General features: G+C 36.3%; 2 protein-coding genes and 1 pseudogene across 2 annotated transcripts; all 3 read left to right on the plus strand.

Annotated features, from left to right (window-relative positions):
* Positions 1-3,796: 3,796 nt before the first annotated feature.
* Positions 3,797-7,779, plus strand: LOC120200194 (calcium-dependent protein kinase 10-like). Its single transcript, XM_039201091.1, has 8 exons — positions 3,797-4,463; positions 4,872-5,015; positions 5,136-5,288; positions 5,842-5,957; positions 6,063-6,230; positions 6,395-6,625; positions 7,035-7,209; positions 7,313-7,779. Exons 1-7 carry the CDS (start codon positions 3,797-3,799, stop codon positions 7,206-7,208), a joined length of 1,653 nt encoding a protein of 550 aa, XP_039057022.1. The 3' UTR covers position 7,209; positions 7,313-7,779.
* Positions 7,780-10,878: 3,099 nt separating this feature from the next.
* LOC120200196 (LRR receptor-like serine/threonine-protein kinase FEI 2) lies at positions 10,879-14,135 on the plus strand. The gene is made up of 13 exons (XM_039201092.1): positions 10,879-11,030; positions 11,175-11,310; positions 11,384-11,455; positions 11,593-11,664; positions 11,754-11,825; positions 11,920-11,991; positions 12,092-12,163; positions 12,281-12,387; positions 12,486-12,659; positions 12,746-13,078; positions 13,171-13,422; positions 13,510-13,643; positions 13,734-14,135. The coding sequence occupies exons 1-13, from the start codon at positions 10,949-10,951 to the stop codon at positions 13,956-13,958; spliced, it is 1,803 nt and encodes a 600-aa protein (XP_039057023.1). The 5' UTR covers positions 10,879-10,948; the 3' UTR covers positions 13,959-14,135.
* Positions 14,136-14,270: 135 nt separating this feature from the next.
* LOC120200067 lies at positions 14,271-15,185 on the plus strand (annotated as a pseudogene).
* The last annotated feature ends 189 nt before the right edge of the window (positions 15,186-15,374 follow it).

Consider the following 15,374-nt stretch of genomic DNA (forward strand, 5'->3'; position numbering starts at 1 on the left):
AAATTTAACCGAATTCGATAACTCAAGAAAGAATAACATTCATTTTTACGACTAATATCACTTAATTAGATTGTTATTTTATTTTTTTGGATAGTGGTCTAATAAATTATGTTTGACTTTGAAGGGCAGCAATATGGGCTTTCTGCCTCTTATTTGGTAGAAATGCTATTAATTAAGAAGGCTGGTTGGTTAGGATATGTAACCAAGCTGAGCTAAGCTAAGCCAAGTTGTGCTTTCAAAGACTATTTTGGTAAATCTTCAATCCTCATTTGACCAAGTCTCCACCAACTTTTTCCCACCCCCAAATGCCCATGGCCTGCCGTACCTTTGTTAATTCTAAGCAAATACCTATAACCACACCTATTTTTTGGGTAATTTCATCACTTAGTGTCTAAACTATTAGTTTTGATATGTTTTAGTACTTAAACTTTCAATTTTTTCAAAACCATACCTAACGTTTAATTTTTGTCTCATTTTCATACCCCACCGTTAAAAACTTAATGGACAAACTAACAGGGTATAGCTCCGGTGGACGAACAACCAATTCGAAAGTGGGCCACGGGAGAATGGCAAGTTGACCAACATAATCCAGTTTCATGCCCATCGAACAGTTGACGACGGAGATCAAAGGATGGAGAAGTCGAAAATTTCATCGTCGATTTATAGAGATTGAGGCATTTTTCGATGAAATGGAGGTCAGAATCAAGTTCAGGGGATCGAAAAGGCGTGGGCTGGAAAGTTTGAACTTCATCGACCGACGAATGCAATGGCTGGCGATTGTAGACACGACGGTCAATGAGCATGTCCGTTAAGTTTTTAACAACGGGATACTAAAATGAAATAAAAACTAAACGTTGGGTATGATTTTGAAATAATTGAAAGCTTAGGTACTAAAACATACCAAAACTAGTAGTTTAGGTACTAAATGTGTTATTTATCCTTTTTATCTTGGTCAAATTCTCCTACTAGTCTCTATACTATACATAAGTTGCGAGTTTGGTTTTTGTATTCTGATTTGATCATTTTTTGTCCTTGTATTTTTAAATCATAAAATTTTATTTTTGATCTAATATTTTAAGTCAAATTCTATTATTATCCTTGTATTACGTGTGAGTTATATATTTAGCTCGCATCTTTCAAATTTTCCATTTTAAGTCCTAGTGATTTAGTTATATTGTTCTTGTATCATATCATTTGGATTATGATTGGAATTTAAAATTCAAAAAAATACAAACACCAAATTCTGTAAAATTAAGATACAAGGACTAATTTACAATTTATGTATAGCACAAATACTGATGATGGAGTTCGACCTGTTGTTTTGGTATAATGGCAATTTTTATTTTGCAAATGGTCAAAACAAAACAATTTAGAATAATGTATTTTTTGTTCATTTTTACTTCACGAAATTCAAGGCTTCGAAGTCTAACCTATGCCTCACGCTAAAGGTTTTAAATGGCAGTTAGAGTTAGGTATTTTAAGCCGAACTCTTGACTTTTTTTTTTATATAAAAAAACTATATTCGAGTCAGGTTGGGTCGGTTTTTTAAAGGAGTGAGGTTGGGTCCGGTCAGGTTCGAGTGGAGAGTTGAAAAAAATCCAACCCGACTCGTACGTAATAGGGTAATTTCATTAAATAAATGTATGAATAATTACTATAATATTCTTCTATTTTTTTAATTAAGTTCTTATTCTACACCGAATAAGAATTGAGTGGAGGTATTAAATTTATATTTTTTGGTCGGGTAATGTTGACAAAAAATTCCGACCCAACCCGTTGATTGTCATCCCTAGATATTTACTGAACAACAATGAGAATATATCTATTTTTACACTATAAAATAATTTAAAATAAATATACATTCGGTTGAGTTCGATTTATATAACAATAATTAAATTTAATTTTAACCATAATTATGTTGAGAATAATATCCTCTATAAATTTAATGAGACACAATCATATCGTTCCACGTGATAGTAACATCTAAAATGTTAACTATTAAAATTGACTCAATTTTTAATCTGAAAATCTAATAACTTAATTAATATTTTTAGAATTTGGAGGACTACTCGTACCATTAAACCTAATTTTTTTTATTAAAAATAGAATGTTTTTGGGCAGAAAAATAATGGACGGCCGTCTTGCAATAAGTATTTTCCCTCGTGGGTCCAAAAAATCATTAGATTGCTTTTCTTTTGTATAAAATGTAAGGAAAAAAAAAACATTAATTAACAAATCTTTTGGGAGATTCCTTTGTCTAATAGGGAAAAAAACATAATTATTTAAAATTATATCCAGACTGTTTTAAAATTATAATACATTATAATGTATATGATAAAAACAATATAAACAAGGATAAACTATGTATTCAGTCACTGAATTGTCATTTTGGTTATGTTTTAATCATATTGTTATTAAAATTATATCTAACATTTTATTTTGTTATCCTCATTCAAAAAAAATGGTGATGTTGACATATTACCATAAAATAATGGTAAATCATCATTGAAGAAAAATAAAAAAAAGTTACGATTTCAACAATTTTATTTATTTTTAACAGCGAGTAACTAAACGTAACGTTAGATAAAGATTTTGAAAATAAGTGGATGACTAACTTCATAATTTACCCTATAAATATTTGTATTGAAATTCATACACTATAAATTATTTAACCCAATTATGTCAAATATAATTTAAATGATTATGAGATGGGTCAGATCAGATATTTGGCCTCTTCGGGTTTAATTGGAGTATAACAATTTTAGTCAATTATTCAGTTTGATATGAGATCTAATTTAATTTTGAGGTAAAAATTACACTTTACTCTTTTTGACCTGACTCGATCTAATATATATATATATATATAATTTTTATTTTGACTAAGTAAAACAGGGATATAATTAAAAAAATGAAGATAAACATGTATTATAACAATTATATTATTATTCTGGAGCATGCCCGTCCAACGACAAGTATAAAATGTGATCCTTCACAATCACAGGACCCCAAAATTCACGCATGAATGATATTTAGGTCTGTCCATGTATAATATTTGTCCCCCTAATGATATTTATGTTCGAAGGAAAAATAAACTTTCTGTTTGATTTTTAAAAAAATAATAGAGAAAGTTGTAGACGAAGAATTTGACAATATCTTTAATCGTTTTTCATAATGAATTTTAGTAAAAGAAACCTGATATTTCAAATTTGAAAAATTAATATTTATTATAAAATATTTTAGGTGCAATATTTTTAAAAGTAAAACACCTACACATCAATTGGGACAAGCCTGTTCTCGAGTCGAGTAGATTTTATCTAAACACAAACTCGACTTGATCTTATCTTTCAAAAAATCCAATTCAAACTTTGTTAAATTCGGATCAAATGCTCGTATCGAAACATAACCCAATTCATCATATCAACATTTCACTTTAGATATTTTGATGTCATTATGAGATTATACATGTCATTTCAGAAAAAAATTAATGATCAAATTAAAAAACCTCTTAAGTTACAAGAGGAGATACGAATAATAAATAAATCAAGGATCAAATAAAAAATTAATAAATGTAGGAGTAAATTATAAGTTAGCGGTTTATAAAAATTATTTCATTTAATCATAATCATACTGCGAAGAAATTTTCATAACCCCCACATTTTCTCGACCGACCAGTCACCCCGCGTTTTCTTATTTTTCTCTTCTTTCTTTCTTCCTCGGCTCCGTCCGCCGTCCTCCGCCCACCAACCCCGCAACGGCGGCGACCTAGTTTACCTAGTTGTTTGAATTCTTTCTGATTATGGGAAACTGTAACGCATGCGTAAGACCGGACGAGAGTCCGGAAAGTAAACCGAACCGGTCTGAGCAGAACCAGAAGGGAAAGAAAAAGGCCCGGGAAAGGAAACCGAACCCGTTCGCCGACAGAGTCGCCTCGCCGGCTCCGATCCGAGTACTGAAAGACGTGATCCCACTGAGTCACCGAACTCGAATTTTCGACAAATACATCCTCGGCCGGGAGCTGGGGCGAGGCGAGTTCGGGATCACTTACCTCTGCACGGACAAGGAAACGCGGGAAGCCCTCGCGTGCAAGTCAATCTCCAAGAAGAAACTCCGGACAGCCGTAGACATCGAAGACGTCCGTCGCGAGGTCGCCATAATGTCGACGCTGCCGGAACATCCGAATATCGTGAAGCTGAAAGCCACGTACGAGGACAATGAAAACGTTCATTTGGTTATGGAGCTTTGTGAAGGCGGGGAATTGTTCGACAGGATTGTGGCGAGAGGGCACTACACGGAACGCGCGGCGGCGAACGTGGCGAAGACGATAGCTGAGGTGGTTAGGATGTGCCACGAGAGTGGTGTTATGCATAGAGATTTGAAGCCTGAGAATTTTTTGTTCGCTAATAAGAAAGAACACTCACCGCTAAAAGTGATCGATTTTGGGCTGTCTGTGTTTTTTAAGCCTGGTACGTGGCTGGATTTATTTATTTCCTTTTTTGAGGTTTTATCTGGGCTTTTGATGGTTTGGAACTTCAGCTAATAAAATTTTGGATATAGCTTCCCCAACTGGATGGTTGAAGTCTTGAAGAAGGATTTTTTCTTTCATTTTCAGGGTCTTGGTTGATTTTTATTCATTAAATTTACTAGGTTTCTGCTTGTTTGCGATGCTTTTTGATTTTTGGGTATCTTTCAAAATAGACCTGAGTGCTCTGCCGGGCGTCGGATAATTTGATTTGACTGGATTTCTGATTTTGCCCGTTAGATATTTGTTCAACAGCTGAATCCTTTTTTTAAGAGTTTGATTACTGTTTTAGTGAGATTTATTCATGGATTTCTGCTTGATTGCAGGATTGATATTTGGATTTTTTTTGCAGGCGAAAAGTTTTCCGAGATCGTGGGGAGTCCATATTATATGGCCCCTGAAGTTTTGAAACGAAATTATGGACCAGAGGTTGATGTATGGAGTGCTGGTGTGATCCTTTACATTTTGTTATGTGGGGTTCCTCCCTTTTGGGCAGGTATTCTTTTCTATTACTTTGTGCTCTTACATCCTTTACATTTTAATATGTGATGGATGGATGCATGTGTGTATGCATGTATGTATTCTGATTCCTTACGTTTGTGTTTATTACTTTCAGAGACTGAGCAGGGTGTTGCTCTTGCGATTTTGAGAGGGGTCATTGATTTTAAGAGGGAACCTTGGCCACAAGTTTCAGATAGTGCTAAGAGTCTTGTAAGGCAGATGTTAGAATCGGATCCTAAGAAACGATTGACTGCTCAACAGGTGCTCGGTAGGTTCTCCAACAGTTCTTATCGTGTTGAATTTTCTGTTAGTAAGCAATTGGCATATTTAGCTAGAAAACATTTGAGGACCCATCTGCCTAAACTCTGAATTATTGTTATAAAGAGTGAGGTCAGGGTGATCTTGAAAGTACGGATCCCTTCCATAATGAACTTGTGCTAACTTTATTCCCATGGATCGATTGGGTTTATAGCATTTGGCATCTGAAAAGGACTCAACATTATTTGCAACTTTGTGTGGTCAAATGCTGGCTGGGTCAAATGTTGGCATATGTATGCATTTATATAGTTAAAATTTTAGTCAATATTATTTTGAATAGATAAATGAAATTTATTTTGAAGGAACACAGTGGGCACTACGATCCATATTCAATGAGTTAGTCGGTAAAACTTCCGTTTGTTGTTGTCGTTGAGGAAGGAAATAAATTTTTTGAAATAAAGTCCATTAGATGTCTACTTGCATAGAGACATTTACGACTTCTTTTAATAGCTGTGTTGATTTTCACTGTTCAATCTTATCCTTGATCCTTCTTTTGGGCACAGAACATCCCTGGTTGCAAAATACTAAGAAAGCTCCGAATGTTCCATTGGGAGATATTGTGAGAGCCAGGCTCAAGCAGTTTTCAGTGATGAATAGATTTAAAAAGAAGGCTTTAAGGGTAAGCACTTTTGGGCTGATTATATGAAATTGATGGTTAAAGATCCAAAATCATTGTGCAATTTTCAAGTTCCTGCAGGTGATTCAGTTTTTGTAAATGATGTAGGTAATCGCAGAGCACTTATCAGTAGAAGAGGTTGAAGTAATCAAAGACATGTTCACATTGATGGATACGGATAATGATGGGAAAGTTTCATACGAGGAGCTGAAGGCCGGGCTTCGGAAGGTTGGTTCTCAATTAGCTGAACCAGAGATGAAGATGTTAATGGAAGTGGTATGGTCCAGTTCTTTTGTCTGCTTAATTATCTGAAAGATCAAAACCTAGTTCGATATAATCATTATCACTCCTATTTCCCCTGACAATCTCATTTGACTCCCAAAAATTCGAATGTGAACTTGTGTTTCCTTTGTGTTGATCTATTTGTATGATTGTATCAGGCTGATGTTGATGGAAATGGAGTATTGGACTACGGGGAATTTGTAGCAGTGACAATTCACTTGCAGAAAATGGAAAACGATGAGCATTTCCGCAGAGCATTTATGTTCTTCGACAAAGATGGCAGTGGATATATTGAACTCGATGAGTTACGGGATGCATTAGCTGATGAATCTGGTGAAACTGATGTTGATGCACTGAACGACATCATGCGTGAAGTTGACACCGACAAAGTATGATTTCCATTTCTCCTCTGTAAATCACTTTCAGTTTCATGGTGCTTAATTGAAACAGAACTACTATAGGCTACATATTCTTCATATTTACTTCGGGGCATGATCTTGTTCTGAAATTCTGCAATGAAAAGAAAATAGGATCGTCTGGTTCCTATAGAACCTGTCACTAAAATACCCCTATAGAAAGATAGGGCTTAGCGCCTTAGCGGAGTGAAAAGGGTTTCCCCATGAGATGGAAATGAAAACTATTAGCCCTACACGAAGTTTGTGAATAAGTGATTGTCTGATAGGATGTGTTGAACTCAATACGTTAGATACTTTTATGAATGTCATCCATAACTTTGCACTTTTACCATATATTTTAATAGTTACCCCATTTTTTCTTTGTCAACTTTCGATTTTTCAGGACGGGCGAATCTGTTATGATGAATTCGTTGCCATGATGAAAGCTGGTACCGATTGGAGAAAAGCATCAAGGCAGTATTCAAGAGAGAGGTTCAAGAGCTTGAGTCTTAACTTGATGAAAGACGGTTCCTTGCAGCTCCACGATGCAGTTACCGGTCAAGCCGTCGCTGTTTGAGGTAACAGGAGGATCAATTGGCTTTGTTATGCTTGTGCCTGCTCGATGTTTCTCTCACCATTTGATGTCGATAAACGATCTATAACTGAAACGTACCACACCAGTTGCTTCACGGAATGGCATTTAGGTTCAAGTTTAACAGTGAGCTTTTCGGTGGAAGACATTAATTCTTCCGTAACATGTTTACATCGCCGGCTTTGGTTGTTGTCTTTTTTGCTGCTGCATGAAGTGTGCATTGATCGGTTAAAGTTGTCAGCTGCCATGTTAAGTGGATTATTTGTTCTTTTCTAGAGTTGATCATACTCCATCCATGTTCAGGTACGGGTCTGGAGTATGATTCTCCGAATTTACCATATCTTTGTTGAACACTCACTCGCATCCGAGTCCGACAGACGTAGGTTAGGTGTCCGTAGAATGTGAAGGGCATGTCGGTATATATATATGTATGTATGTATTTTCATGTCTATGTTTGATGATTGTTTTGTTTTAGTATTATGTGCAGCATGTAGTGTAGGAGGTTGTCTTTGACAAATGGCATTATAAAGATGTTTCAAATCTTTGTTTTTTGGTATCCTTGTTTGTTCATGTATTTCTTCTTCTGGATTAGTCATCGTTGTTTTCTTTTATAATGTCTTGATTGCAAGTGTTTTAGTAACAAAAGCTTGTTTTCAACTAAAAATCCGAGTCGGCGTCAACTGCCTGGCGTTCCGGTCAGGAGCGTGGCATGGTTTAAACTTTACGAGGTGGTTTAAGTATTGGAGATTTATTGAATTATTTCAAATTATAATCAGTTTAATAGAATGTGTAAATTTTGAGGATTAAAACTGTTATTATATCATGTTAGATAACTATTTCTGTTAAATCAACCATTAAACCTAATTGCCGGTGATCAAAATAGAAATGAAACATAAATTTAAGTATGATTTTGAAAAAAATATATAGTTAGGTGATCAAAATAAAACACGAAAATATATCGATGACTGAATGAATAGTTTATCCTAATATTTAAAGGTAAGGTAGGGTCAAATGTTTTGCTTGAATTGCAGATGAACCCCCAAACCCATAAAGTATTAGTTAGTGCATGTTTTGAAGGGGATTATAAGTTGATCTCATGTTCTAGGTTCGAACCGCGTTGGCTGGGAATCCTAAAAAAAAGCGGGGGACAAAGTGGTGGGTTCTTTGAGCCCCTCCAGAGGTTGCCTTGTAGGATCGGATTCTTTAGTATGACCTTGGGAGGTCTTACGTTATTAAAAAAAATTCAAATAATATTCCTCCACTTTTATGACAATGTTCTGGTGAGATGATATATGCTTTTTAGTTATTGTATTAAATCATTATTCCCTAGACTAGTTAAGATTATCATCATTAGAATGATTAAAATTTGACTCGATTTAATGTTAAAAATTCGACTCGATCTAATTCGACTCGTAATTTTCATGGTTATATTACGGTGGCATTGTTATGTCAAATAACGTTGTCTTTACGTGTCACATTGTCTAAAGACCTAACCACATGTACCAAATTAGTCGATGGAGTAAACATATATGTACCAAATTAGAATATAAAAGGATTAAAGTATCGAATTGAGAGAAAATGATAAATAGATGTATACTTAAGCTTAAAAAGGGTAAACTATTTGTTTAGTACCTAAACTATCAATTTTGATCTGTTTTAGTGCTTACACTTTCAATTTTTTCAAAATCATATATAAAGTTTATTTTTTTCATTTTAGTACCATATTCAAATTTTAACGTGGAGTTTTGAATTTTTTTTGAAAGTTTAGGTATTAAAATAGATCAAAATTGACAGTTTAGAATCTAAATACGTTAAGTTTTTAACAATGTGGTATTAAAACGAAATAAAAACTAAATATTAAGTATAATTTTGAAAAAATTGAAAGTTTCGACATTAAAACGAACCGAAACTCATAGTCTAGATACTAAATTCATAGTTTACCCCCTTAAAGAAGTTATGTTTGCTCCTATAAAACGACATCCGTTTTTGCAGTACCGTTTAGTTACAACAAAAATATTAATTTTTAATTAATCGTAAGGGTTAAAGATTTTTTATTCTTTGTCCAAAGAGCTAGAGATGTTATTGACTTGAACATGAGTCAAAATATATTTGAAGATAAAAAGACAACAATTTTTAATAAATTTAATCAAATTATAATTTTTTATTAATTAAAAAATATATAATACTAATTTGGGCTCTATTATTTTTTTGGAGCATTTTAGCTCTAATATTTTATTGGGGGTGGGGGGTGGGGAACCCTCTATAGGTGAAAACCGTTTGTTAACACTCAATTAACACTATAAAATATGAAATTTTTATCCGAAAATGAATATTATTTTGTTCTTAAATAATGTTAGGGGTCTTTTTGTCCTAAAATAAAACGTTTCATACTAAAATGTTAAAAAAAAATAGAAATCAAAATGACAATTTTGATACTATTTTCAACTTTATTCCATTAAAAGATATTAACTTTTATCGAAAATTTAAAGGGTAAATTACACGAATCATCACTGTACTTTGCTTTATTTCCTAATTCACTCATTGTACTTTAAAATTGGTCAATTTCATCACTGAATTTAATATAATTTACAAATTTGGTCACCCAGACGTTTTCCTCGCAAACGACGTTAACTCTCTCTCCCTTTCGTTTTCAGAAACACATCTCTCTTTCAATCCATCGTCTTCGGCCAGCGGTGGCTTGCACCGCCTCCACCAGCAGTTCCGGTGTCACCTCCCGAGTAAACTCCAACCACTAGCTACCCAAAATCGATCGTCAAAACATCGCAAATTGTGAGAAAGTTGCTAGACGCCCTTCACCGTTGGTCTCGGTCACTGTTCGTCGGCGAGTGTCACCGCCTATGGCGTCAGAAGCGTCTTCATGCTCTGGTAAAACCCCTACCGACCCCGCTCCATGAAGTATCGTCGTTCGCCGTCGATGACTGATCAAAGTTTTGTCAAAAACCCATAACGATGCCGTTGTTGATTTTTACGATTTTCAGTCGATTCCGTCGCCGTTGCACCTCACCGCCTTCACCAATGAGTTTCTTGTCTAGTTCCGACCGAAACCTAAGTGGTAGTGTCCATTCTCCGTCGCTCTATCGACATGAGCATTCTATTAGTCGTGAGTAACAACTCAATGACCTAAAACTAATTTTATTAAGTTTAGTGACCAAAAAAGCTAAATGTATAAAGTTCAGTGATGAAATTGTACAATGAATATAATAGGAAATAAAATAAAATACAGTGATAATCCGTGTAATTTACCCAATTTTAAATTGAACGCTATTGTACGTTTTAACACACTTGAACTCATGTTTCATGCATGTTGTCATTATATATTATAAATTTTAAATTTTAGCTTTGAGTATTACTACGTAAAAATAATTATAAATTTGATTATATTATTTCTTATTTACCCTCTTCCTATGCCTACGGATTCTTGCCCAAGAAGTTGTTTGAATTTCAATAGGTACAACACAACGGCTACACAGCAGCACTACTTTCTATGAAAGATTTCAAAAGAGAGTCAGGGAACCCTCCATTTGTATTCATAAAATATTCTGCAAACACTCTCTTTCTCTCTCATGCTTCAAGTAATTATTAAAACATTCCACTTCCTCACTCTCATCATTCACTTCCAAAAACCCTTCTTTCTCTCACAAAAAATATCATAATTTCTCTTTAAAAAACTTCCCTGAATCTTGTGCCGCAAGTTGAGCTGGAAAATGAAGGTGTTTGTTTGGTTTTCCTCTGTGCTTTTTGCAGCTACCCTTTTGAGCACCTGCTCTTTTGCTCTCACTGACGATGGTAATGGCTGAAATTTGAAAACCCATCACTGTTTTAGTTTTTCTTTTTTTGTCTTTTTGCTTTTCCCAGATATTTCCTTCTTTTTAAATGCTTAGAAATGGAGCTGAGCTTTATGTTTCTTTGATCTGATTTGGGTTTTTTAAGGTCTAACATTGTTGGAGATCAAAAGCACATTGAATGACAGTGGAAACTATCTTGGAAACTGGCTAGCAACGGACGATACACCCTGCAATTGGACTGGCATTTCTTGTTTCCCCAATCTTCAAAGGGTTCGATCAATGTAAAAATCACTCACCCTTTTGTTATTTTGTTTATTTTCGCTTAGCTTTTACTTATATGATTTAGTTTCCACAGCACTTGCCGTACATGCAATTAGGAGGCAAAATATCTCCCAGCATCGGCAAACTCAACAGATTGCAAAGACTGTGAGTTGACTGAGTTCATTTCTTAGTTTTTGAACTCGGGGTTTAGCCTAGTTAGTTCCAGCTTTCGTCGTTGATTAGTCCGGGTTTAGAATCATGATTCGGACTTGTTTTTGGCATTCTTATTGTTGGTAATACAGGGCATTGCACCAGAACAACTTACATGGACTGATTCCTAATGAAATTACAAACTGTGTTCATTTGAGAGCTCTGTAAGCACAACATATTCTTCACTTTTTATCCCTTTTGTGGGGCGGTTAATTAGACTCGTTTACGTGTTTCGATTCGCTTGTCTGTGCAGTTACTTGAGAGCTAATTTTCTCGAAGGTGGCATACCGTCGAAAATTGGAAGCCTTTCTCTTCTTACTGTAATGTAAGCTCCCCGAATGTGCTATTGTTTGTGTTTAGTTGCAAGGGATCGATGTGTATCGAAGGGTTTGTTTTGTTGATGCTTTTGTTATTTGTAGGGATTTATCGAGCAATTTGCTAAAGGGTGCAATACCTTCATCTATAGGCCGTCTTATTAAACTGCGTTACCTGTAAGTTCACATCGAGTTATAGCTTGTCAAATGTAATTTGAGTTGTTTAACTGAAAGAAAAGTGGTTTCTTAAGCCTTTGATGGTTCCTCTTTGATGCAGAAATTTGTCCACCAACTTTTTCTCTGGTGAAATCCCGGATATCGGAGTACTCAACACTTTCGGGAACAAGTCGTGAGTACCCTTGTCATTACCATGAATAACTTTGATTATCTATGCTTTCTTTTCATGTGTTACTAACACCTCGTATATGCTCGTTCCTAGTCTGAACGGTTCCTCCTTTATGTTCAGGTTTCTTGGTAATTTGGATCTATGCGGCCAACAAGTTCACAAGCCGTGTCGGACCTCACTGGGATTCCCGGCAGTCCTTCCTCATGCTGAAAGTGATGAAACAGAAGGCAAGTTTTGTTGTTAAGTACTCAAGCTTTAATTGCTATATGTCTTAAAAGCTTTCATTGTGTAATAATATGGGGATTATCGTTTTTGATTTTCGCAGTCCAAACGAAGCGATCATCTCGCTATATCAAAGGTGTGCTGATCGGTGCAATGTCAACATTGGCTGTCATGCTTGTTGTTCTCCTTGCATTTCTCTGGATATGTCTACTATCAAAGAAGGAAAGGGATGCTAAGAAATATACAGAAGTCAAGAAACAAGTCCACCAAGATACGAGTAAGCTAAACTTCGGCTTTTCTCGAGAATGCCGTATCGTTCTCGGCCTCTGCCCTGAATCTGAACGATTAATGCTTTTCTTGTAGGTGCGAAACTCGTCACTTTTCATGGGGATCTGCCGTATCCGTCGTGCGAGATTATAGAAAAGCTAGAATCCCTTGATGAAGAGGATGTTGTGGGGTCGGGGGGGTTCGGAACTGTATATCGAATGGTGATGAATGATTGTGGAACATTTGCTGTTAAAAGAATAGACCGGAATCGTGAAGGATCTGATGAAGTCTTTGAGAGAGAGGTAGAGATATTGGGCAGTATCAAACACATTAATTTAGTTAATCTACGAGGTTACTGCAGGTTGCCGTCATCGAAACTTCTTATCTATGATTATCTTGCTATGGGCAGCTTGGACGACTTCCTTCACGGTATGCTTTATCGAATGATATGCAATCATTAACACGATACTGAAATCCTCGGTTTTAATCGCGTTCTTGTGCATGTCATAATACATTTTTAGAAAGCAAAGAAGCCAGGACATTGAACTGGTGCGCTTGTTTAAAAATCGCCCTCGGTTCTGCTCGAGGTATCGCATACTTGCACCATGATTGTTGCCCGAAGATAGTTCATCTAGACATAAAATCGAGCAACATTCTTCTCGATGAAAACTTGGAGCCCCATGTATCAGACTTTGGTCTTGCCAAACTCTTGGTGGATGAGGAAGCACATGTCACTACCGTGGTCGCTGGAACTTTCGGATATTTGGCTCCAGGTACATCTTACCGTATTAAGAAAATGTCATTTAGAATGTTCCGGTTGCACTGGTATTGATTTAGTATAACTTGAAATGATGGTACAGAATATCTGCAAAGTGGTCGAGCCACGGAAAAGTCCGATGTGTATAGCTTCGGAGTTCTCTTGTTGGAGCTTGTAACCGGAAAAAGACCAACCGATCCGGCTTTTGTAAGGAGAGGCTTGAATGTTGTTGGCTGGGTAAGCTCCTCATACCTACAGAGAACAGTTCGTTCGAGTTAAGTGGAAAAATGCATAATATAATTTGTGTTTTCTCTCGCACATCTGCAGATGAACACACTATTGAACGAGAACCGATTGGAAGAAATAGTCGATCGAAGATGTAACGACGTGGACATGGAAACGTTAGATGCAATTCTTGAAGTAGCAGCAAGGTGTACCGACGCAAATCCAGACGAACGTCCAACAATGAACCAAGTAGTTCAGTTGCTTGAGCAGGAGATCATGTCACCGTGCCCTAGCGACTTCTATGACTCTCACTCGGAGTATTGTTAAACGGACATAGACGAAGTACCGAGAATCATGGCCGTTTCTCGAATTTTCCTCGGTTTTCTCGCGATTTTGTCGCACTGTATGGGATGTGCACGGTGTCCAGCAGCTTAATTATCAACTTGAACGGTGGTTCTGTATTAGTTTTACTGCATAGTATAACTGAATTCATCACCTCATTCATCCCGGTCCATTTTTAAAAGGCAAACTACACTAAGAACCATAAACTTTTGGTTTAATATCGATTTTCCTATCGAACTTTATACGAATAAAAACATTTTAATACTAATCTTATAATAAGCGGACGATCAATGACGTATGACGATTGATCTACATCAACTACTAAAAGAGTTGACCGTGCACTTGGTATCTTTATCTGTCTAGTCAAGGATTAAATGTCATATTCATGAAAATTTTGAGCCCCGTGTGATTGGATGCTTTATATACTCACCATTTTTCACGGTTCATAAACACATAAAATGGCAGATTCCAAGCTCCAAGGCAAAGTAGAGCGTCATCGGTGAGGCCACCGTGCATCTGTTCGCCGAATATGGTGCCAAGGCCATCGTGATCGCGGACATCCAAGACGAGAAGGGCGAGAAACTCGCTGCATCGATCGGAACCGATGTGCTTGTACCTATGTCCACTGCGATGTAACGAAGGAGCAAGATGTTGAATCGCTCGTTCAATGAGCTCTACGGCTGCCTGGATATCATGTTCTGCAACGCCGGCATTCTGAGCAAATCTACGCAGGTGATACTCGAATTCGACTTATCGTCCTACGAGAAGCTCTTCGCTGTCAATGTAGGTGGGATTGCTGCCAGCATCAAGTATGCAGGGCAGGCCATGGTGAAGGCCAATACCAGAGGAAGCATCATATGCACGGCTAGTATAGCTGCTGGAATTGCGAGTGACTGGAACACGGATTACGTAATGTCGAAGAGCTCGGTGATCGCGTTGATGAGGTGCGCCAGTACTCAGTTAGCTCCGCACGGGATACGCGTCAACTGCGTTTCACCGGGACCAGTGGCGACGCCTGCTCTTTGTAATGCTTTAGGAATGGGGACGGACAACATAAAATCGATGTCTTCAAGGTTTGTTTGCTTAAAAAAATATGGAGCATTGAAGGTGAAGCATGTGGCCGATGCTGTTGTCTTCCTTGCTAGCGAGGAATCTCAGTTTATCGCCGGCCATAATTTGGTTGTAGACGGTCTGTTTCAGGGTTCGGCCTGAAATCCAAAAAATGTAGCAGTCAAATACTCAAAATAAAACATATTAACAATTAAATAGTTAAGAGTGTAATTTATTAAATAAAATATAGAATTTAATATATATAAAGATTATTTTTATTAAATAAAATAGAAAAAATTATTATTATAATTTTTTTTAAATATATAAATAAGAATTATAGGTTTGGTTGAA

Source organism: Hibiscus syriacus, unplaced genomic scaffold, assembly GCF_006381635.1.
Source record: "Hibiscus syriacus cultivar Baekdansim isolate YM2019G1 unplaced genomic scaffold, ASM638163v2 tig00005929_pilon, whole genome shotgun sequence".
NCBI lineage: Eukaryota > Viridiplantae > Streptophyta > Magnoliopsida > Malvales > Malvaceae > Hibiscus > Hibiscus syriacus.

Coding starts and splice junctions, on each gene's coding strand:
- LOC120200194 (XM_039201091.1), top strand. CDS start 3,797: ATGGGAAACTGTAACGCATGCGTAAGACCGGACGAGAGTCCGGAAAGT. Junction 5,958..6,062: donor TTAAAAAGAAGGCTTTAAGG/GTAAGCACTTTT, acceptor TAAATGATGTAG/GTAATCGCAGAGCACTTATC. Junction 6,626..7,034: donor GTGAAGTTGACACCGACAAA/GTATGATTTCCA, acceptor TCGATTTTTCAG/GACGGGCGAATCTGTTATGA.
- LOC120200196 (XM_039201092.1), top strand. CDS start 10,949: ATGAAGGTGTTTGTTTGGTTTTCCTCTGTGCTTTTTGCAGCTACCCTT. Junction 11,992..12,091: donor CTTATTAAACTGCGTTACCT/GTAAGTTCACAT, acceptor TCTTTGATGCAG/AAATTTGTCCACCAACTTTT. Junction 12,388..12,485: donor TGAAAGTGATGAAACAGAAG/GCAAGTTTTGTT, acceptor TGATTTTCGCAG/TCCAAACGAAGCGATCATCT.